Source organism: Amblyomma mixtum, chromosome 3, assembly GCF_055824585.1.
Source record: "Amblyomma mixtum isolate Tamu chromosome 3, ASM5582458v1, whole genome shotgun sequence".
In the NCBI taxonomy this organism is placed as follows: Eukaryota; Metazoa; Arthropoda; class Arachnida; order Ixodida; family Ixodidae; genus Amblyomma; species Amblyomma mixtum.
The window spans coordinates 121,374,855-121,399,325 of record NC_143014.1 but is presented as its reverse complement, the minus strand read 5'-3'; the positions used below and the strand labels follow the sequence as shown (position 1 = coordinate 121,399,325).

The 24,471-nt window shown below is 46.5% G+C and overlaps 1 protein-coding gene across 1 annotated transcript in view; it reads left to right on the top strand.

Annotated features, from left to right (window-relative positions):
- The first annotated feature begins 706 nt into the window (after nt 1-706).
- Papss (3'-phosphoadenosine 5'-phosphosulfate synthase) overlaps nt 707-24,471 on the top strand; it is a 54,934-nt gene continuing 31,169 nt past the window's right edge. The window contains exon 1 of the mRNA XM_089580983.1: nt 707-943. Within this exon, the coding sequence (XP_089437109.1) occupies nt 914-943 (30 nt within the window). The 5' untranslated portion in view covers nt 707-913. The remainder of the gene's footprint in view (nt 944-24,471) is intronic.

Below are 24,471 nucleotides of genomic sequence, written 5' to 3'. Positions count from 1 at the left end.
GACTAGCCGCTGCCGGCCAATCGCGAATATATCTGAGTGCAAAGGCCCTCAAATATATATGCACCAATCTCGGGCTCCTCGGAAGTACGAGGAAAGGCAGCCGCGGCCCCTACACTGGGCCAGGTTTGCCGCCACGACTGAACCGCGGTCCTCTGAGGAGGCGCCGCAGAACGAAAAGGGGTTGTCCGGCGGGGGTCCGGGATTCCTGTCCCGGAGGTTGTTCCCCGACGCGACGGGGCCGAGACACGTCCATAAAATCCGAGGGGCCGGCCGCAATTGGTGCTATCGTCTCCTAGACGCGGATGCCCGGTGGCGGCAATTAGTGTCGCTCCTTTTACGCTCAGTGTCACCCCTGCGCGTGGCGGGGGACAAAGGGCGGCCGATAAGGGGGCCACTTTCCCCGATAAGCGCGGCCCCAAGACATGCGCACTGGGGTATGAACAAGCCGGGGCCCGCGCACACAAAGAGGGGCCGCGTAGCATCCGCGACATCTTTGTCCGCTTATCGGTATGCAATTCATAGCAGCGTGTCGCTTGATACCGCTTTAAAAACAAAAACACACGGCCCATTCCACGGCGGGGAGGCACGGAAGGGAGGGAGAGGAGGCCGTGGGCAAATGAGCGCCGAGGACAGGACGAAGGACAGTTGTAACAGCGCCGTTTTTTTTCTCTCGCTCTTCTTTATAAGGGCTCGAAAAAAAACTGACGTAAGTCGGCTGATATCGACGCCGAAGCCAACAGCTGACTTAGCTGCTGCCGGTCGGAGCGGCTGTGTGCGCGGGGACAGTGTGCGACAGATTCCTGAGGCAGCCGAGCGAACCCCGGCCTTCTGAGCCCCGCGCAAGTGCGACCCGCCGCCGAGTACTGTGCGCCCCGCCTCCGCCGCCGCTGCGAACCGACTGCAGCCGAGCACGATGATCAACTGCGTCGCTTTCCAGTACAGGGTGAGTGCCGCGACCCGAGCCCCGGGGCCGGCTTCTTCTCCTCCCCTGGTCGCCGACGGAGGAGAACGCGCCGGTCCCGGATAACGGGCCTCACGATAACGGAGTTCGCGGGGTGCGTTCGCACCCGGGAGCTGTGGCTCTCCCAGCGCCGGTATAGTGCGCGGACAAAATCGCTAAGTGTGTCAGCGCTGTGGGATCTACAGCTGGCGGCGTCAGCAAATCAGGGGCCAGATCGGAAGGACATTTCGCGACTGACCCGCGCCCCTGACCTCGGCAATTACGGGAGCCCAACGCACGATGCCCAAGGCGCCAGTCAGTACCGGGCCGCTCCTACCCGCTTTGAGAATTCGATCGGCCCCTGGACTGCCAGCGCCTGCGGTAGCTTCCTCCACGCCGCCACGCTTTAGAAGAGGTTAATGCGCGTTCACGGCTCGCGTATCGGTATAGAAGAAAAAAAAAGAATAGGGGATCGCGTGATGTAATTCGACGTCAGAGAGTGCTCGCTTCATAGCGTTCAGATGATAACTCTCTGTACTGTATGATTTATTCTCGCTGCTTCGGACGAAACTCCGCGCATTCAGTGCGATCTACCATTTGGGTCCTTCGTTTCTGCCTCTGTCATAAGAACGGCTGTTTCGTGCGCTTGCGAGTCTCGACTGCCTCGGCTGTGTTTCTTCGAGTGAAATCGCACAAACGAATACAGCCTGCCGCAAATGTTCCACCTCATAGCTTTTGTGAAGGCTACCGTCGTGGTATAGATAACCTTCCAGCCTATTGAGTTTCTAGGTGACTATTTGGAAAACAATTGCACCCAGAAAACTTTGTTTATACTGCCCGTGGTGGTTATCATTGCTCTGTATACACCGAATATCATTCAATACAGGCTTGATACGGTGCTGCCATCTTCCCTCGAATGCATGCATAAAAGCAGAACATCCTGTGCACCGCCAAAAACAAAAAGATGAAGAGTCGTTCTGTGAAGCAGGCTTTCAATGTAAAAAAAAAAAAAAATTAAGGAGGTCACTGACTATAGCACATCCTGCTTGGCTTGACAAAGCACACGTGTGTTCTGCACTGCAAAACTCTGCCTCCATTTTGCTGCAGTTTCCGTTCTCGTTACTCAAGGCAGTTTAAGTCTCTCGTGCTGTTCACGTGACACTCGTATAACCCGCTGATGCCAAGATGAGTTCACTGCACTGAGATATGCGATGGAAACAAAATAGTTTCCGGTCAAATACATCAAATAACGCACCTGTTGTGTTATTTTTCTTCATGCAGTGGCAATTCGAAATCTGTGCGCTGTTCTGTATATCTGGCGTCCGTGCTGTGGGGCGCATTTTGCTTTAAACCTTCCCTGATACACAAGCTGAATGTTGTGGGGAATTTTCGGCGCAAGTTTTGCGTTGAAGAGCACAAAGAATTCGTTGGCGAGAAGAGCAGGAAAGCTAGCCCCCGCGTGTAAGCTTCTGCCCAACGCCAGGGGAAAAGCCATATACGCTGAAAAACCTAGAGAAAGCCGGCAGTTGGGAGAACAGACATTTAGTCGACTGCGTGGAACGCTGTCCAGGAACAGCAACCGAATGAGGCATGAGAGATTCGCAGCAGCTAGTGCTGAAAGCTGCAGTACGCGTGAATCCATTTCTTTTTTTGTTTTACTTGGTCGGGAGGGTAGGCCCGTCGTGAACCTTAGCCCAAGCAGGTTGTGAGTTAATAGAAGAAGGAATCTGTTCCATTTGCGAAAAATCTTGATTACCGTCGACGCTTCGAGAGCAGAATTGCTACCTATACCGAGTGTTCTGTTTTTTTTAGCCTGTGCAGTTTGTTTTTTTTAACACCGTGAAGGTTACGTCAGTACGGTCGTTGCAGGTGGTTTGTACGCCAATATGCGCGCAAAGTGACCCACTGCCAAAGCAGACGCGCGACATGAGCCGTAAGTGGTGTGGCCCCTCTTCAAGCCGAGGGACTCTCTGTCGCGAAAAATGCACCCCCCCTCCATTATAAATTATGAGAGACGCGCACCTGGCTCTCAGCGTTCCTCGTTAGGGGCTCCCTATATTCGGCCACTTGACACGGCGTAGTCTTGCAGACGCATGGTACATGCATGTGCTTCCGCTGCATTCCTGTTGGTAATAAAGCGGATGAGGCAGTAACGGCTGCCAGCCTCATTTGTCGTTTCACCTGGTCGGCCGCGCCGATGCACATTCCCCCATTGCGCTGCCACGCTGAACACTGCGTCAGTCTCGTAATTTATTGCCGAAACCATGGTAAATTAACTGAATGGCGGAAACACAACACCGCTTCCTTGGCGTCGCGGCTAAGCGCTCGGAGCTTTGCCCCCCTCCTTAGAGATTGACAATTTGTCTCCGGCGGCGCATGCCGAGAGAAAATGTGCCGGTTGGCCCGACGCCAAGGAAAGCTGCTTCGTTTTTTGCTTTTTTTGCCTTTAAATGCGTCCCCCCGGAATGAAGTGCGCTTATACTACTTACGGCGCACCTCGCGCGTTGATTTCGGTGTTGGCTCGTTTTGCGCGCGTCCGATATCTCGAACCACAATGCCGATTTAGAAGCTTAAAAAACTAGGTTCACCTACAATCTTGAATTCTTCCGATTCCATCAGATGATATTGTGGTCTAAAACCAAAAATTAAACAGATGATGAAGTAGTTAATAATAGTTAAGTAATTGTAATAACTACCTACTACCACGGGCATAATATCCGCCATGCCACACCGTCTACATGCGCAGACCACATTGTACTATCTTTCACGGCTTTTTTTTTTAATTTGTACAGGTTAAAAAAATTATTAGATCTAAGCTTACCGGCTTAGGTCTGGAGGGGCAGGCTCATTTTTACGTTTCACAGGCGACTGACTGGCTGGTTGGGCGACTCACAGGCCCGTTTTGGCGTCTATACGCTCACGTAGTATACATACTCGACCTTCTTCCGCTTGTGGTATTCGGTTCGAACGCGTTCCCGGTACACTTCACGGACTACCGGCCCGTATAGGGCCCGTATAGGGCCCGTTTTGCACGAAGTAAATAGTCTATAGTTCCCAGTGTTGTCTTATTCGCAGTCTAAAATAAAGCCCCCGTTGGTTTTGAGGAAAGAAAATGCGCATAACTGGTTCACTGAGCCAGTGGACACCTCAATCACGCTGGGAGGTGACGGTGGTATCCACCTAGTTTTCTCAAGACCAACAAAGAGTTTAAACTCCGTTGGTTTTGAGGAAAGGAAAGGTGCGTAACTGGCCCACTAGGTCAGTGGACGCCTCATTCACGTTGTGGGGTGACGGTGGCGCCCACCTACTTTTGTCAAAACCAATGTAGGTTTTAAACTCCGCTGGTTTTGAGGAGATAAAGTGTCGGCACCTCAATCGCGCTGTGAGATGGCGGTGGTGTCCACATGCAAAGTGAGGCATTTATGCGCCTGTCCTTTCCTAAGATGAGTGGACCTAAGTTTACCGGATTTTTGACGTTTAACAATCGACAGCCCGGTTGGGCGTTTTACGGGCCTGTTTTGGCGACTTTACGCTCACGTGCGTACTCGGCCTTCATCCGCTTGCGGTCTCTGGCCCGATCGCGTTCTCAGCACACTTCACGGACTCCAGGGCACGCTTGCACGAAGCAAATTAGTTCCTAATGTTGCCTTGTTCGCAGTCTAAACCGTCCGTTCGTTTTTGAAAGGAAAGGCGCGTAACCGTCTCACTTGACAAGTGGACACCTCAAACGCATGTTGCCTTTAAAGCTGGTTGTCGATCTGGTAACGTGTTTTCATCGTAAAAGTGCTCAAGAAGACAGGGACACAGAAAGAGACGGACACACAGTGCGCTTACTTCCAACTGATTTTATTTCATGCGAGAAGCGGAAATTTATACTCTTGCCTTTTCACCTGCGCATGTTTACAAGGCCTCAACCACAGAGTAATGCCTTCTTGAGCGCTTTCAAGATCGAAACATGGCTAACCAACTAGCCCAAACGCTACCGCTGCTGGTAAGGTGGTTGCAAAGGAATTCATGCGCGTATTTGAGCCAGTAAGCCAAAGGAGACGATACCAGCGGCGGATATTTGTGGTCACTCTTGGAGGAGTGGTCCCGCTTGAACCGCGTACCATGTACTTCTTGGACTTTTTTTTTTTTGTAAAACGTTTCGCTAGCGGGCTACGACCTTCCCCCAATAAATTCGCCTTGAAAGATGCCACTCAAATTTAGGCCGCTGCAGCTTTCTGAAAAACGCTTACATTCATGGACACATCAAATAGCCTTGACATGAATCAGGAATCGAAAACAAGCGCAGGCAACCCTGTTGGCAACGGAAGTTTTTATCGTCCTCAGGGACACCGCTATAGAAGTCACCCGCGACGAGGCTAATCAATGAGGGCAGGGCGGTACTTTTTCCGGCAACAATTAGAAACAAAGCGACGCAAGGTGTGGACTGGACCCCCAACACAGATATATGTTCACTGCGGTGATGAAGGCTAGCTTTGCCGGGTTTCCCTGGCTTGCTATACTGCGCGTGGTTTCGCATGCATGATTGTGGCTATACATAAGAGCACAGTTTTGGCGCTGCGGCCGGTACCTGTTGCGCACTCACACTGCCCAAGAGCGGCAGTCGCTGTGCACGCGCCGTGGCCGTCTCTTTAAGAGCTCGCATTAGTGTGTTATTACCACGAGCTGAGAAACACACCGACATTACCGCCATTTCCGCCGTCCGTATACGTGATTTCCGCGCCAGTCCTGTTTATTCTCCACGGTCAAAGCTAAAGGCGGCCGACGGAAGAAATTCTCTGTGGCGGTCCTTGAGATCGAGCCAACCGAACGAATCGCGCTTGCTGTCTATTTTTTTTCTTTCCTTTAGCCAGTGCCTGCCGCTAGCCCGACTGCCACCGTCTTCCTGACGGTGCCGCCGGCTTAGCTGAGGGAATGCCAGCGCGTCTGGCGCGGCGTGATCGATGTCCCGCCTTTCCTGTCCCACCTTTCCTGACCTCTTGGCCCGTATTCGGAAGTGCCCGCTCAGTTACCGTGTCACAGCGACCGCGGCTTGAATTTGGCGCGTTATTTTTCTCCAGACAAAACGACAAACGCCGCCGTCTCGGACCGCCATGGTTGTATAGAAGCTCCCGTTGCATTTTAATCAAGCGCAGCCGTCTCTTTCTGCTTTAGAACGGTTTAATATAAATCTTAAGTATTTACGACACAAGTTGATGCTCACTTTGGCACTACTATTACTGGTACACAGGCAAGTAAAGTTACGGTCGAGACGACGTAGCAGATAAGACGGGTAGTCATGCAGCCGTCACCTCCGCATTTGGGGCGCTCCCACCAACGGACGCGAACCGAAGTGAGCGCTTCCAGAAAGCGAGTCCAGGTTCCACTAGTGAGGCGGCAGCCAGTATACGCGCAGTTGTCCGCGCACCGTGCCGGCAGACCTACCGGCGTCCGTGGCGACTGAGCTCAGGAGCAGTGGCTAAATGTTGTACTCGTTTCATACGTCTATATGTACGACAAGATTGTCGCAGGTTTGTGCTCTACATCCGGCTTGTTTTATCTTCAACCAGTGCTCGTTTGTTCAAGCATCGTCAACTGTATGTCACAACACGGAAGGCGCCGCATTTATCGCTGTTGTCCACGGGAAGAGCGAAGCGGGGCCGGCAGCACCCCGGGTGGACCGAACGTTGCTCCCCGCTATCGTCGGTTCGAGGGTCTCCTCGTCGCACCATGACAGCCTCCCGCACCCGACGCGGGCGCATGGTGCGCACGTGAAATGCCTGCAGCGCCTCTGGGGGCCACTATGCGGTCGGCAGCTGCGTTATAGCGTTCCCGCTGGTGAACATAGCCATCCTAATCGGCCCACTCGTTGGAAGGAAAGCTGGATGACGGACAGTTCGTCGAATGGGAAAGCACGCAATAGGTCCATTCCCAAAACGGAGAATTCGTCGAAACGGACCTCTGGCCGAGTAATGTCGAACTTAGTTAAATGTCACGTTTCGAAGGGTGAATCGAAGCTCCGGTCGAAACGAGAGAAGGACCTTAACAAATATTTCTTGACTTTATTTTTGTTCTTAGGTTCTCTAAACTGTTTGTTAGGATTTAGTAAAAAATGAGCGTTGTCTCGGGGACTTCGTAACCAAGCAACTGAAAAAAAACGTGACGGTGAACGTGATACAACAGATACAGGCTTGGTAAAGCAGAACAATTGCGCACGTACCCGTGTCCTAATTATTCTTACTCACTGCGCTCTCTTTGATATCAAGGTAAACATACGCTGACAAAAGTGACAAAGGAAATGTACGAAGCCACTGCAGATGAAGCAGTTCCCCAATTAGACCATATTCGACGACAGTGATTTTCCACGCCGTAACCGAGAGATTCCTCAGTTTGACCCAAAAGTCCCCATTTCAGGCCGTTTCCCTACAGCAGCCTGGAAACTACAGTAGTTTGGAAGAAGTGAGACAATTTCGATTCCTGAAATTGGCTGAAACTCCTCAAAAATTTCCTTTTCGCCAAATGTTACCCTTGAGATTCCCCGAAAAAGGGAAAATGGAACGTATCCCCAAAAAAGGGAAAATTCCCCGAATGGAATGTCACTGTTCGACGAGAGAAGGAGCACTTGTACATAGGCGCCATCCGCCATCATCAAAAACGGTTTACGGCCACTGCAGGACGAAGGCATCTCTCATTGATCTGAGATTAACTTTGTCTTGCGCCAGCCGCTGTCACCGAATTTCTGCAAAATTCCTGATTTCATCTCCCCATCTGCCACCCTCTGCTACACGTGTTCGTCCTTTGGAACCCCCTCTGTTAATAACAAACCTCGCCGGTTTTTGTTCTCCTTATTAAGTGTCCATTTCCTCCCTTCGATTTCCGCTAGGATAATGCTATTTAAAACCTTATACCTTTAGGATAGGGGTTAGAGGCCTTTTGAGGTATAAAGATGGCTTCTGTGACATAGTAATTGGTGGAGGACATCAAAAAACAGGTGAATTATGTTAACTATTGAGCTGGTTAGGCAATTTTTGATTTAACTATTCTGGTCTGGAACAGCGAGCAGCGCCAAACACCGCCACGCGGGCGCGGCAGAAAAGGTCACGCGTGACACTTGTAAATGTTCACCTCTTGCTCATTGTTTAGAAAGAAAAAAAAGTAGACAGTGACCTAGAAAATTGTCAGTCTGGCTAACCGAGCACCTTCCCTCCCTTTCACATGTGATCAAAGGGAGGTTAACCATAAAGATCAAAGGGAGGTTAACCATAACTGCAATTATGGTTAACCTTCGAAATGTTCCAATAAATCACATTCGACAATGTTCGACCGGTATAGGCAGTTTCGATGAATCATTCGTTTTGCAAAATGGGCCTGCTGAGAGTTGTCCTTTCGTTAATTGTCCGACCACCAGTTATCCTTCGACCAGCGAACTCACAGTCATGTGCTGAGTGCTTTCCCGGACGTCACCAAGGCTCGCGGCACTCTCCTCGCGTCGCCTGTTTGGTTCCTGCGTGTCACCGCCTCGGAAACCCACGTCAGTTTCTACGTCCGCTGTAGCTTTCTCACGAGCAAATAACATGAGTGTGCTCTTTACCATCGTCAATTAGACGGCTCTTACACCAGCGCCTCACGTTTTTCTTCAGACGTTTGGCAGAGTGCCAGCCGCCGGAGCCACGCAGAGCGTGACGCTCAGTCGCGTGGTCAGCGTCTTGCCCACGCATGCTCGCCTTGGTTGCGTCGTCCGCATGCTGCTTCCATGTGTGCGTATAGCGCTGTCTGGTACTTTTCCTATAGGCTAATATTCGCGGAGGAGAAAACGCGAACGTAGCTGAACAAAACCAGACTAAATCTCAGCATATATCGCCAGAAGGTTGGAGTTCAGCGGGAAAGCACTCCAACTATCGTCAATCAAGGCCGCAGTGCCCTAGCTAAGGTGCCCGTTAGGACATATTTGGCAAAATTGAATGATAGTACCAGGAGCATACTCCCCTTTGAAACTAGAATGCAGATGCCTTCCTCGGCGAATTGCAATATGCAGCCTTTAAGGCCAACAGTTATCTTCACCCCTCACGACCGAATGAAATAACCTAGTGGAAGGAGGAAGAAGAGGAAAGGAAGGGAGGTTAACCGGAAGAAATAACCTTGTGGAGGTCTGTTTAAGGTATCGCGGAGTCAGTAGCACTAGCGAGGCTTGTTGCTTGCTGTGCACGTCTTTTTCTTTAAATGATTGGATAAAGAGAGAAAACGGGCGTCTTTATTCGCTCCAAGGGCTTGTAGCAGACCGGCTTTTTAAATTGACGCAGTGCAGGGCGTGGTGCCGAAAGGCACAAACTATAGCCGTTTCACACGAGACTGCGCTATAACGACTTCAGTAACAACAACGCGGCCATAGGCAGTCGTCTGCCGAGGCAAAATCGAGCTCTGCCTCGTCGCGAAAGGACAGTAAGCTGGTACAGTAGACGAGGACAAACGAAAAGCCGAACAACACGAGCGCTGCCTTAGAACTAAACTTTATTACACACCTGCATACATTTATACCTTTCCTGCCAAGACGAAGTTAAAAAACCGAAATAAATTTATAAACAATAATGTGCCGAAATAATGTACCGGTATAATGTAGGTGGGCAATAAAGTTTAGTTGAAAGTCAACGCTCGTGTTGTTTGGTTTGCCCTCGTCGCCGAGAGAAGCTGTCAGAACCCCTCTTTTGTTCCTTAGCGACGTCTTAAGTCGGCTTTGAGCCATCCTGTGCGAAGGCATAAATGCTGTTTCATAAAATACGGCCCTGTTGCATTGTCGTTGCGACGTCAATTGCAGCCACTATGCTAACGATTTCAGTCGGTGCGGCTCAGGCGGCCATTCAATGACAAGAAATGCTTTTGCAAATATAAATATCAAACATATTATTATGCGTTGATTTTATAATTATGGGTAATTTTGTTGAGCTCGCGTGCATTTTCTTGTTCGACAAAACGTTTTATTTATTTTATTTATTTATTTATTTGAACATACTGTTAGTCCCTTCTTGGGACTGTTACAGGAGTGGATTTATAAATAACAAGATGCAAGTTAACAACACAATAAAACAAAAGCGAGCAATCAGGTTTAAAAGACAAGAAATCAGCATTCATATGCGGAATCACATCAAATGAAAAACAGAAAACGGAAGAAAGCCAACTCTGGCCTTCAAAACATGTGTTCAAACACGTATCAAAGTATTCATTAATACAATCATACATTTGGTACATAATCGAGTGAGCAAAAAAAAAAGCAACATAAAACCAATACAGACTATGGATGGTCATCAATTCTGGCTTGATGACAAAACTGATGAGACTGCAAGCTCCATGAATTTTTCTAAGGAATGCTGCGCAGTTATAGATTTATCTAGGGCGTTCCATTCCCTTACTGCTCGGGGAAAGAAAGAAAAATAATATGTGTTGTTAGCACAGAAGTATTCATTAATCGTAAAATCATGCTTGTGACGTGTGCCTCTAGAACGGTTAAAACTAATGTAAGTAGCAGGATCCATGTTGAATGCATTATGAGTTAATTGATATAAAAACTTGAGTCTATGAAGTGTTACGCGACTTGATAATGTGTCGAGGCCTGCGCGGGAAAGCAGCTCCGTGGGAGAGTCAGTGCGCCGGTATCTGTGGTAGATGAAGCGAACCGCTTTTCGTTGAACTGATTCGAGCATGTGTACATCTTTTTGCATATACGGAAACCAGACGACGTTTGCATATTCTAAGATTGGGCGGATAAGGACCTTATACGCGAGTAACTTCGTATCTGATGTTGCAAAGCGCAAGGCGCTTTTAACTCTTTCGCTACCGCGCCATAGGCGATCGTTCGCATATGATCGATTCAAATCGCCCGCGCAAAAAAGCTCATTTTTGAGCGTCGTGGACGTGCTCCGCCATCTAGTTAGCGAGCTCAACAACTGCTCTTTCGATTACAGCCTTGGTTTCAGTGTTTTGACATGAGGGGGCGCCGTGAAAAATAAAACTTTGAACGGCCGCAGCACCGTCAGCCGGAGAAAATGGCGTCCGCGTCGCCGCGCGCTCCTCGGAAGCGAAAGCTGACACCGAGCACGTCGGCCGGTTTCGGTTTCGTTTTTTGCGACGAAAGCAGCGGTTATTAGTCGGGCAACAATGTACAAACGTTGGATTTCGGTTTCGGCAGCGAGACTTCGCCTCGGGAGCCTGGAACGTCAGCGCGTACTGGCATGTAAGTTCTCTTTTCGTTCGCTGTGTGTTTTCTGCGGTGGATACGGTTTGTAATTGATGACAGTGGTTTATTTTTGTGCTTCAGGGTCTTGACAACGTATGGCGAAGACAGTTTGCCAAATGCTCAAGGTCGCGTCGCGTTTTTCAACCAAGACGACAGCTAGGTGTCCATATTGGCACATTACTGCGGAGCGGCGCTCGGAGATTCGCTTGACTTCTCGACTTTTTTTTGATGCTCTTCACGGCGGAAATGATGAAGATCGTGTGCGGAAACACTAATAAGTATGCATGGATGAAGATTTTCAGCAAATTCGGCGTGACGGCTCATGAGAAGACGTGAATCTGTTGGAGATTCTGATGTTCATTGGAATCATCATATACATTGGAATCGTTGACCTGCCACCACTGTATCCCTACTGAAATACCAGAATAATCTATTCTGGCCCTCTGCCATCAAAAATAATTTCTCAAAATTGGTTTTTCGCTTTTTTTGTTTTTGTTTTTTTGCACGTAACGGACCCGGATGATTCAGTGGCGGCAGCTTCTATTGGCAATACTTGAAAAGTGTCCTGGCTTTTGAACCACATCGATAAAACTTATTTCATCGATCCTGATGTTTTAGAGCTTGCCTAAAACGCCAAATTTTATCAGCTGGCTTTCAGGGAGCAGCTCATTCAAGAAATCTTCGGGTATGATGAGGGAAAAGAAGTCCACGCCCCCAATCCTCTCATAGAATCCATTCAACACAACCGAAAAGAATGAAAAAAAGAAGAAACTACAAGCTCGGCTATCAGAGAACAAGGGAGGAACAAAGATAAAACCTTATGTGAAGCACTTGTCAGTCTACCTCTACTTCACATCTTCACCTCTGATTGCTCTTCACAGTGGCACCACAGTCATGACCCCTGACTTGACAAGCCATGGAAAGTGCATTAAATTTTTCTCATAGCTGAAACTGTGAATAATGACAGCTATAAACATGTGCAACAGTTTGTATATTCCAGTTTTCCTCTAATCAAGTTCGGGCTTAGTGCAGCCGGTAATTTTTGTTTTTACTATTTACTTTTTTGTGTTTTTAGCAAATTTCACAAATAAATGTTCATTTACTTTTGCACACAAAACTCTGGTGTTTGTTTCATTCAGAAGTGTAACTAATAAGCTACAATTTCATGCATTGCAACATGTGCTGGGTGTATTAGTTCTTGAGAAAAAAAATTTTCTTTCAGTACGCTCCAAATCGTGCATTTTTCCGCGGTAGCGAAAGAGTTAAGGAAGTATAAACTACTCATGGCTTTTTTGGTAATATTTTGTACTTGGGCTTTGGAGCTGAGATCGTCAGAAATAATCACACCAAGGTATTTCTTTTCAGTTACTGTTTTAAGAACTTCGTTGCCTGCGCCATAAGGGAAGCTAAGTTTTGTTTTCTTATTTGTGACTGACATCACTACCGTCTTTTCCATGTTGATCACCATTTGCCATGTATTACACCACTGTACGACGTTGCTTAGAGCTGTGTTTAACTTTTCTTGGTCTGCTTGACTGTTTATTTTTTGATATAGCACGCAATCATCAGCAAAGAGACGCACCTTTACATCCACGTGATATGTTATGTCATTTATGTATAGAATAAATAAAAATGGTGCAAGCACAGAGCCCTGCGGCACACCAGAAATAACCGGAACAATGTCAGAGGCATGGTCATTGTATTGCACGTATTGTTGGCGTTCCGATAAGTAGCTGGCTATCCACCTCGTAACGGGACCGTCGCCAAGTATCTTATTTTACTTGAAGTTCAGTTTGGTATGCGTTACACGATCAAAAGCTTTCGAGTAATCAAGGAATATTATGTCGGTTTGGCTTTGGTCGTTGATTCTCTGCGCGAGGTCATGAAAAATTTCTGTGAGCTGGGTAACAGTGGACAAGCCTGCTCTGAAGCCATGCTGGTTATGATGAATGATGTTCTTGGTCTCGGTGTGCTCTTTAAGAAATTTTAATAAAATATGCTCAAGTATTTTGCAACAGGTACATGTGAGGGATATAGGCCGATAATTAGACAGGGACGTTACGTCTCCTGATTTGTGAATGGGAACTACTTTTGCTATCTTCCATTCAGCTGGCAGACAGCTGTCCTCGAGTGACTTGGAAAATATTAGATAGAGGTATTGGCTAATAGGTTCAGCATAACGCCTAAGAAAGCAGTTCGGAATTTTATCAGGACCGCAACTCTTTTTTTCATTAAGGTTCAATAACAAAGAAAGAATCCCATGTACACTTATGACTGGAGCGCCTGAAAGTTGTGTTGACTCATTGCTATGACACGCGAATGTTCCTAAGACATTATTGTCGGCAGTGAAAGTGGATTGGAAGTAACTGTTAAATGAGTCAGCTTGCTGTTTTCCGTGTGTAGGTGAAGAAGCAGTCACATTTTTTCTATTTATATACCTCCAGAACTTTTCCGGAGAATTTTTGATGAAGTTGTTAAGTGTAGTGCCACAAAATCGTTTTTTAGCCTCAAGTACCTTATTCTTTAGTTCTTTTGTTAGCTTACTTATGTTTACCTTTAGCTCTAAGCTTGCTCTTTGCCTATTTCTTTGCCTTAACCTACTAATTTTTCGTTTCATGTGAATTATATCTCGAGTAATCCACGGGTTGTGCTTGCTAGTGGCCTTCTTTATCAAAGGGATAAAAGTTGTGATGCAGTGCATCACATGCTCTTTAAATTGTGCCCACAAAGCGTCAACAGTAGTACTACTATGGACATACAGATCATAAAAGTCATTGAATTCATGAATGAGATAAGTCATGACAGCCGCATCATTCGCTCTATTGAATGCGCGCACATATTTTGTCGGGCCACGCAGACGGTCCGATTTCGGCAAGTTTAGAGTAGATAGTACCATTTCATGATCAGAAATACCTTTTGAGACTTCCACTTTACAGTCGTCTATGTTAAAATGGTTACTAACAAACACCAAGTCCAGTATTGAACTGGACGTTCCTTGCACGCGAGTAGGCTCACTAACAATTTGCACAAGCTCCAAAGTAAACAGGATATGAAACAAAGCATTGCTTGTTTGATCAGCTGAACTTAAAGTATTCCAGTTAACAAGTGGGCAGTTGAAATCACCAGCTAGTATGATAATAGAGCCATAGGCGTATTTATACATATAATCGAACAGCAGATCTAGGTATACAGTTTCGGCATTTGGCGGCCTGTACACAGCGCCAACTTTAACAGAATTACATTTTAGGTGAACTTTGCACCAAACGGCTTCTACCCCTGGAATGTCAGGCATTTTCGAGAACGGTAGGTCATTTTTCAAGATCAAGGCCACTCCCCCACCCCTAGATTCCCTGTCTTTGCGAATGATGGTATAGCCCGGGGGAACGATTTCATGATCTTGAACGCCCGAGTGCAACCAAGTCTCAGTGATCACCACAATATCTGGATTCAAGGCGAGAAGGGTAGCTTCCAAGTGGTCGATTTTATTTAGGAGGCTGCGTGCGTTTATATTTAACAGGGTTATCGGCGGCTTCGTGTTCTTTTTGATGGATTGCTCACGTTGTCGTTTTTTTCTACTTGCTTTTTCTCACTTTTTTCTATTTCAACCATGTCGTTAAGTTCTTCATCCCATTTGAAAAGCTGACCATTGATGCTTACTTTATCGTACGTTAAGAAGACCTTCTCCTTTCTGTCGCGGTTTGCCTTTGTTTTGTCCCACAGTTTCTTTCTAATTTCTCTGAGAGGACGTGAGAAGTCATCACTGATAGAGTATCCTGTATTCTTTAATTTTGAGCAGCATTTGAAGATCTTCACCTTATCACGATAGTCCGAGAGTTTGAGAATGACTGGCCTGTTGGTTGTTACTTCCTCATTTTTTCTTCTCCCAAGGCGATGAATCCGCTCAATACCTCCGACTTCAATTTGTAGTTTATCTTGAAAGATGGTTTTAGTCACATCCTCACGGAGACTTTCAGCGGATTCATCCTCTTGTTCATCCAGACCATAGATGATGACGTTCGACCTGCGACTTCTATTTTCGAGTTCGTCTACCTTTTTTGCCAGAAAGGACACGGTGTGTTCAAGTGCCGCTATTTTCTCACTGCTCTCGGCTACTTGTGTCTCAAGCACACCAATCCTTTCCAACTTTTTGTCAATTGCATCAAGCTTTTGATTAGTCGCCGTTCTACCTTTCTTTATTTCCTGGATATCTTTTGCAATAGCTTTTAGCTGTTCTGATACATCATCTGGGCCCGGATTGGTTTCAACGTCCCCGCTAAGAAGTAAAAGAGTTTGAAAGAAGGCATGCACCGTGTACACAAGATCGATCAAGGGCCGTGGGCACGGCAGCAGGAACAGACAAATATTGTCACTACGGTAAACTTTTCCATAACGTTTTCTCACCTGTAGAAGGCAGAGAAAAGGGTTGGTCTGCATCGTAGCACCGCTGCCGCGCCCACTGGTTGATGATCCGATGTAGGTTGCATTTATAGTGTGGCAGTATGACGTCGACCAGGATCCTATTTCCGTTTCCGAAGTTGATAGCGTGGCTCCCGATGGCACCGAAATGCTGATATCAAGCAGGGCTTTATCATTTTGGCCACCAGTTGTCGATCCGAAGATAGGCGGCACAAGTTCCAGTTCCAGTGAAGAAGTGTGCACTCTTGGTCCCGCTGGCACAAGCAGCAAACCGATCCAAACCTGTAGAAGGCAGAGAAAAGGGTTGGTCTGCATCGTAGCACCGCTGCCGCGCCCACTGGTTGATGATCCGATGTAGGTTGCATTTATAGTGTGGCAGTATGACGTCGACCAGGATCCTATTTCCGTTTCCGAAGTTGATAGCGTGGCTCCCGATGGCACCGAAATGCTGATATCAAGCAGGGCTTTATCATTTTGGCCACCAGTTGTCGATCCGAAGATAGGCAGCACAAGTTCCAGTTCCAGTGTAGAAGTGTGCACTCTTGGTCCCGCTGGCACAAGCAGCAAACCGATCCAAACCTGTAGAAGGCAGAGAAAAGGGTTGGTCTGCATCGTAGCACCGCTGCCGCGAGTAGTTTGTGCTTGCTACCAGATGCTCCTATTATTTGATTACTGCGCTCTTCGCAGCGATCGCACTGACTGTGCTACAGTCCAACCAACTTGTTTTTAGTCCTTCGCAGAGGTTACGCGGCGAGTTCGAAGCACATTTCTCTCGCAGAAAGTCTGAAATCGCGCTGCACTGCGGCACTCCTCTGGCCTGGAGTCAAACCCGCGTATATAATGTGCGAGATCTTGAAGATGCTTGCTGGCTCTCCAGTCGTCAAGTGCCACCAACCAGCTGCAGTGTTAAGTACTGCCGTCGAACACGTGGACGCGCAGAACGAATGTACCCCACACGATGAGTGATTGTGACGATGTTAATTATTGACGTCAGTGCCATTTGATTTGTTGCTGTATGCATTGCCACCTGTACTGTCATTCAGCCACTGACAGTACTTCCAGCTGCATCGAGGCATGCTAACCGGATGGATGGATGTTAGGAGCGCATCCTTTAGGGCGGGGTGGTGGTGGGCGCCACAGTGCTCGTTTTTTTTTTTCTTCTTTGCATTCATCTAACCAGTCCGTCGAATATACAAGTACTATCTAGAAATTCTTGTTTCTGAAAGCAAAACAAATTCTTCTGACTTTTACGCAATCCAAGTTTTGAATTCTGATACTGTATCTTTATGTCACTGCCCTGCTTTTAAGCCACCAATCTTCCAATCGTTTTTTTTACAATGCTTACTGCGAATTCATTCATAATCCCTTTGTTATCTCTAACTCTTATAGCCTACGGGCAAGTGGCTGGGCCATTATCGACATGTGGATAAATACTGCCACATTGCAATGAATTATGTTCATTTGTTTCTACAGATTTACCACATACAGCGCGTGTGTGATCATCCTAGTTAAATTTCTTCTTGCAGCTTCGTGTTATAAGACACACTCATCTCTCTTTACGGATAGAAAAGCTAGGCTATGCCGCCAATGGAAGCTTTATGCAGCCACACATGAAGGTGAGAAGGCGGCCGAACGCATCACAAGGCCGGTGAAGAGTGGAACAAGCGCTGTGGCGCGTCAAACAGCCAGAGCGGCGAAGGACGCTGAGTGTGCCGCCCATCACGAAAAGCAAAAGCGGCTAAGCGGCGAAGGAAGTCGAGCATGCAGTCCAGCGGAAAGACGGCTGATGGCGTAGGCCCCTCAAGCCTCGGGGCCGTGCGCGCTACCCAACTCGATGAAAGCGGGCGAAGACAAAGGCACGTTCAGCAGCCATAGGCCCTGACCTATGCCGGTGTGCGGTCACCACTATATATGCAAGCCATCCTAGATGAGCTATATATACCTTTCAGGCAGACATGGCAGTAATTAAATTGCTGCAACGAAATTACAGTAATAAATTACTTTCCTGGGTAATTTGTAATGTAATTCATTACTTTTCTTGGCTGGTAATTTAGTACTGTCGCGAATTACCTCAGAGCCGTAATTTCAGAGAAAGTAATTAATTGGTAGCGAAATTACTTTTGACGAGCAATGAGTCCGTGTTCCTCCTTGTATCGCCCATGCTTTGCCTCGCGTTTCCAGGGTTGAGCGTCTAGAAAGCAAAAGAAACGCGCGGCCAGCAGTGGCCAGCACTCCAGAGAAGCGGCGCACGCGGACGAGAGGCAATGTGCGCGCGGGAATCAGCACCGCCTTGGTGGGGTCGGGTCTGTCGGATTCCTGCGCCTCTTCCAGCACTGTGTACGGTCGCACACACACAGACGCGCCGCAGGACCACCAGAAGAGCTCCACGACCATGGCATGCCCTATTGCTCCTGCACGAAGACGCACTGCGAGTGCTTGAGTGAGCACTTTCCCTCTAGACTGCTCCGTTTGCATTGTCATATCGCCGCACTGACAAGAAGTCTCAACTGACATCTAACAAACTTGACAGCGAGTTTTCGGGAAAACTAGCTTTTGTGGCCGGATTTAAAGCCCTATTTTAACTCAAGGGCGCACCATAGACGACAGCGTCACCATGACATGCAATTTGTTTCTGAAAAGAAAACATTCGACAGAAGTCTGTCTGGTTGGGAAATTTAATGTTAGGAGAAGGTAAGAACGAAGAACTTCGCGGAAAGGATGAACCAACACAAAGCGGACGTCCGTCACATGAATCGTCAACGCAGCGCCGTGGCCGAACACTGTGAAGGGTGTGACCACCCAATTGACTTCGACAGCACCATTGTATTGGAAACGGAAGCTAACCCACGCAGGAGGCTTCTACTCGAGTCGTGGCACATACAGCAAACACGAGAGAATGTTAATCGTTCCCTGGGGACTCTCCCCTCATCCTACGTCCATGGGCTGCGGCCATTGACCCGCAGGTCCTCCACACAGGGGCTTAAAAAGCCAAGCTGCGCTCGCCCGTAGTCACACCGTGAAGAAGGGGCCGAGCCGGTCCCGAAACGTCGTGTTTTTCCCTGTATTTTACTTGGTTGGCGTCACTTACCTTCTCCTAACAATTTGTTTCTGTCACCGTGCCTCGAGAACGAGTCGATTGAGCAGCAGACTGAAGTTTGTCTGCGCGCTCCGATGCATTTCCGGGCCAATGAATGCGAACAGGCATTTGAAGCACTCCCGCTGTTTATGCAGAAGACAAATGCTTTAAAATCAATACAGTGGGACCATATTACGCATTGAACGGTTAATTTCTGATACTGAAAGTGACGCGAGCAATTATACCAATTTTGCGATTGAGCTGGCCTTATCTACGTCACCAAAGCGGCTGTTCAATGAACGAGGGCTGTCTTTTTCAAATTTCCATTGACGACTTTCGAGCTCATTGGCTGTGCAAAAAAAAAAAAAGAAATGTGAAATTTTTTAAGAACTATGACCAATGCACAACTCTTTATGCATTGAAACTAAAAAGTAATTTAAAAGTAATTTTCATTAGTTTTGGGAAGTAGTTGTAATGTAATGTCATTACTTTTTGTGGGCAGTAATTTGTAATGTAATTTGATTACTTTTTAATATTGCTAGGAAAGTAATTAGTAATGTAATTTAATTACTTTTCGAAATTAATTTTGCCATGTATGTTTTCAGGGTTGCATTTCATGCTTGCACCTTCTCTCGACGATGAAACATCCTTCGTTCTTTTTTGTTTAATTTGATCAATAAAAGGGCGCTGATGCGTTGTTAGCCTACGTATCTTATCAATTTTTCTCGCAACTGCTATAAAAGCCAGATATTTTGCCTAAAATTAAATAACGCCTGAGCATTCTATCCATTAATGCACAACCCACCCAAGGGGAAAAAAATCTTGACTTCGTCACCATAAAAGATATATTCTTTCCTGTCACTTTGGTTCAAATGGAACGCGAACTAGGTCATTGAAACCCGAACAGCAAATTGAAAATAATTCAGCTTCAGTATATAGATTAAACAATTCGCAGTTATCACCTCGAAAGTAATAACCGCGAAGTGATAACCGAATCACTTCGAAAAGAAGAAGAAAAAAATTGTTTTTTTCTTCTCTCTTTTTTTTTCTTGCTGCTCCCTCTGTTGTTGAGTCAAGATTCTTTTCTTCCCTGCCCTCGCGGCCAGGAGGAGCGACAATTTCTAACATTCTTCCACGAATGTAGCTGCACGGCCACGCACACTGCCGACGATCTCAGGTCAGCTCGACACGCCTGTCAATAAGCTAGCATGCGGGGCTTAACAAAGCAGAGGCCGCATCAGGACATTGTTTTTCTCTACTCCTTACATGTTCTGCGCACTCTCCATTTTTTCGTGCGGGTCCCCCCCGCCCCCCCCCCCCCCTTATTTCCCATCAATGCTTATTTCTTTAGTTTTACTTGTATTTTTTACTTCTATCTTCTTATTTCTGTATTCTCTATCCGTTTCTCGCTCAACTGTTATGTGTCCAGCCCAAGGGGAAACACCAGCGATAACAAATCACTCATGAAAAAGATCGGTCCTCTGATCGAAACGTCGAGTCAAATATATATGTTTCCTTTAACGAAGCGTATACTTCGCTATATACAAGAACACCAGGTGGTCGAAATTTCCGGAGCCCTTCACTACGGCGTCTCTCATAGCCTGAGTCGCTTTGGGACGTTAAACCCCATAAACCAAACCTAAACCATCCTTTAAGCAGTCCAGCACTTCATGCTCTCGCAACCTATATATATATATATATATATATATATATATATATATATATATATATATATATATATATATATATATATATATATATATATATATATATATATATATATATATATATATATATATATATATATATATATATATATATATTGTGTGGTGTGTGGGAATCTGTGCCCATTATAAACGTGCTTACATGCTAGCGCCTGCACTGATTGGTGCGTTTATAATTACTCTCTGCCTTAACTATTTGTGCAGAAATAAACTAAATTGTTCGGCTCTTGTGGTGCACGGCAGCGCCGAAAGAAACACTGAAACGAAGCTCCGAGCCAAGGTGATGATGCAAAGTTGCGTTTCGAAATGGCGAATCGCTTCCGCTGAAACCGGTTGGCTGTGTTCTCGCGGAGGCTAATTTTATACCTTAGTAGAAGCAAACGGTTCCGCATTCTAACATCGCGGGCTCAAGTAATGTGTCTCTTCCTTTGCGCGTACCGTCGAAAAGATTGTGATGAAACAGCAGAGCGTACGGGGCCGGTGCAGTGTCTGTTCACTCACTTTCTGATAGCAAGTGAACGGGTGGCGTCGGTTTAGAGTATTCAGTGCAGATTTTAAAAGGAACTTGCACGGAATAATATATATATATATATATATATATATATATATATATATATATATATATATATATATATATATATATATAGAACGTGGTTGGCGCTGATGAACACTCTCAAGGTTAGGTTATTTGTAAACATAAATACCCCCGAAAGCAGAAGGTTTGACAGCCGTCGCCGTAGCTCAGAGGTAGAGCACCGGACGCGTAATTCGGAGGTCGTGGGTTCGGATCCCACCGGCGGCATGTGGTTGTTTTTTCTTCTGCTTTTCTAATCAATTAGCTTTATGCGACAACATATTCAGTAATTTTCTTACTTGATCAACACCACAAATAAAATAAATTGAAAAAAAAATCCCCTATGCTCCTTGGTTTCTGTGGCTGTTGGCTTCTCTCATATTTATAACGAGCCCCTCATTTCCCTTCCCTTGTTTGCTTAATTGCTTAGCGATGGCCTCGGTTCTGGCAGCCTTGACGCCATAGGAAGCATAAGAGGGTTCCACACAGCTTCCACCCTCGCCCTTCGATGGCGTTCTACGTCACACCAGCGGTAACTCAGGACGTTCCACGTCCGCCGCTTACGAACGTGGGTGGCGCTGATGAACACTCTCAAGGTTAGGTTATTTGTAAACATAAATACCCCCGAAAGCAGAAGGTTTGACAGCCGTCGCCGTAGCTCAGAGGTAGAGCACCGGACGCGTAATTCGGAGGTCGTGGGTTCGGATCCCACCGGCGGCATGTGGTTGTTTTTTCTTCTGCTTTTCTAATCAATTAGCTTTACGCGACAACATATTCAGTAATTTTCTTACTTGATCAACACCACATACAAAATAAATTGAAAAAAAAAATCCCCTATGCTCCTTGGTTTCTGTGGCTGTTGGCTTCTCTCATATTTATAACGAGCCCCTCATTTCCCTTCCCTTGTTTGCTTAATTGCTTAGCGAGGGCCTCGGTTCTGGCAGCCTTGACGCCATAGGAAGCATAAGAGGGTTCCACACAGCTTCCACCCTCGCCCTTCGATGGCGTTCTACGTCACACCAGCGGTAACTCAGGACGTTCCACGTCCGCCGCTTACGAACGTGGGTGGCGCTGATGAACACTCTCAAGGTTAGGTTATTTGTAAACATAAATACCCCCGAAAGCAGAAGGTTTGACAGCCGTCGCCGTAGCTCAGAGGTAGAGCACCGGACGCGTAATTCGGAGGTCGTGGGTTCGGATCCCACCGGCGGCATGTGGTTGTTTTTTCTTCTCCTTTTTTCTTCTGCTTTTCTAATCAATTAGCTTTATGCGACAACATATTCAGTAATTTTCTTACTTGATCAACACCACAAATAAAATAAATTGAAAAAAAAAATCCCCTATGCTCCTTGGTTTCTGTGGCTGTTGGCTTGTCTCATATATATATATATATATATATATATATATATATATATATATATATATATATATATATATATATATATATATATATATATATATATATATATATATATATATATATATATATATATATATATATATATATATATATATATACTAATTTTGGCTACATCGTGCCTACAAAATCTCTTGATTTGTAGCCGGGCTGAAGGTCGCTGAAGGTCAAAGCGACGAAGTCGGCGAAAGATTTAATTCACGACGTTTCGTTTACCAACTCGAAAAACGCTGGTCCTCCAGCCGAAACGTCGTGAAATAAATCTTATGTTTTTTTCAATTTATGGTGACTTTTCCTTATGTTGATCAATCAGCTGCCCAGAAAAAGTACCTTTGAATGTATTGGGTGTTTCACCTAAGACTTTACACAATTTTTAAAAATAGCCTTTTTGAGTTAGAAGAGCGCTTTTTTTTCCGCATAGCATTGTCAGCGGTGTAGTACATCGGATTACGGCTAAGACATGCTAACTAACAGGCTGGTTTACTAATATTGAATAGTTAACTTTCTAACTGTTGGTCTTAGTCTCCTTAATTATTGACAGGCGTGTAGCCCACCGTAAGTAATGTCCATATCAGTTTTTTGAGTTTCGAAAATGCGGTTACCCACGGCGCTGTGGCTTAACAAATTTTGGCTATTTCGATGAGTCCCGCGCACTAGAGAGGTTGCTTTGCCTGCAAGCGTCTCCAAAGCGCATGTATTTTAGCGCAGTGTAGCCAAAATTTATTCGGCCACAGCACCGAGGGTGGTGGTAGTGGTTTATTTATTTTTTTTTTTTTTTAAAAAAAGTAAATAAAAAAAGTGAAGCAAAAGAGTGCTGCCGGCCGCGGCAATTGCTATCTAATATCTTAAGCACCCGAGCTGCAGCCGGCGGAAATGAAAGGGAAAGGGAGAGGATAGTGAGGAGAAGTATAGACGGGAGCGACAGCAAGAAAGGACAGGGGAGAGCTTTGTACACTATTTACAAAATCGCATTTTCTGAATTCTAAAAACTGATGTGGATATTACTTTCTGTGGGCTACACTCCTGTTAGTATTTAAGGAGCTTAACTCTAATAGTTAAAAAGTTAGGTATTCAATATTAGTTGACCAGCCTTCTAGCTGGCACGTCTTAGCCGTATTCCGATGTATACTACACCGCTGACAATAACATGCCGAAAAAAAAGCTCCCTTCTAACTCAAAAAGCTTATTTTTAAAAATTGTGTAAAGTCTTAGGTGAAACGCCCGGTATATAGGAATAGTCGGAGCGACGAAGCGAACAGCTGCACAGACGTCCAATATGCTATCGACTTCCCCCGAACCACAACAACACGGAGGAGTAGACGGCAGATTTAAATCTGACGCGTACGCTTCCCTCCGTAATGCACGAAGCGGAGCAGAAGATAAGAAACGCATTGCGTAAAGAGTTGAAACAAAAAAAAAGAACGAGAAAACGTAAGCCACATAGCGAGGCAAAGCTCCGCCGTTGCCAGTGCACTGGATGGGGCCGGCTGTCGAGGCGGCAAATAAGATAGCGAGAACAGTGCCCCTTTGTCTAACCGGCACAGCCAAATGAGGTCACATTGCTCGTGAGCGGCTATCGGGGGTGAGGAGGCTCCGAGGGCATCCGAGCCATGCGCGCACGCAGATGATACGACACGGAGCGCGCACTGGGCGCTCCCCGACAACCGTGCACCTGCGCACTCGCCCCGGGGAAACGTATACCAGGGGATCGCTCCATATACCTCAACTGAGCTCTCTTTCTTTCTTTTTGTCTTTGGTTGTCTTTTATTTTTACTCTTTTTTCGCCCGTCTCTCCGTGTTTAGCGGAAAGTAACCGCACCTGTGGGGACAGGGAAAGCCAGCCACCGGGGAAACGCGTCGCCTGAACACACCTGCGCTCCACCCGCTCGCTGCCCTGCGGGGGGAGTCTCGTATACGTGGGTGCTCAATGTTCGTTCAGACGGAGCAGAAGTGAGCCCGAAAAATGTTCCCATGGAGTCTGTACAAACTAGACTGGCCTCAAAAATTTCTCGTCGCACCAAAATCGTATCGGGAAAGCTCTTGATCCAGATATTCCTGATTTGGTTATTGTTTGTTGCGGTTGCCGTTTCCGTGCCTCCTTTGGGTGCTTA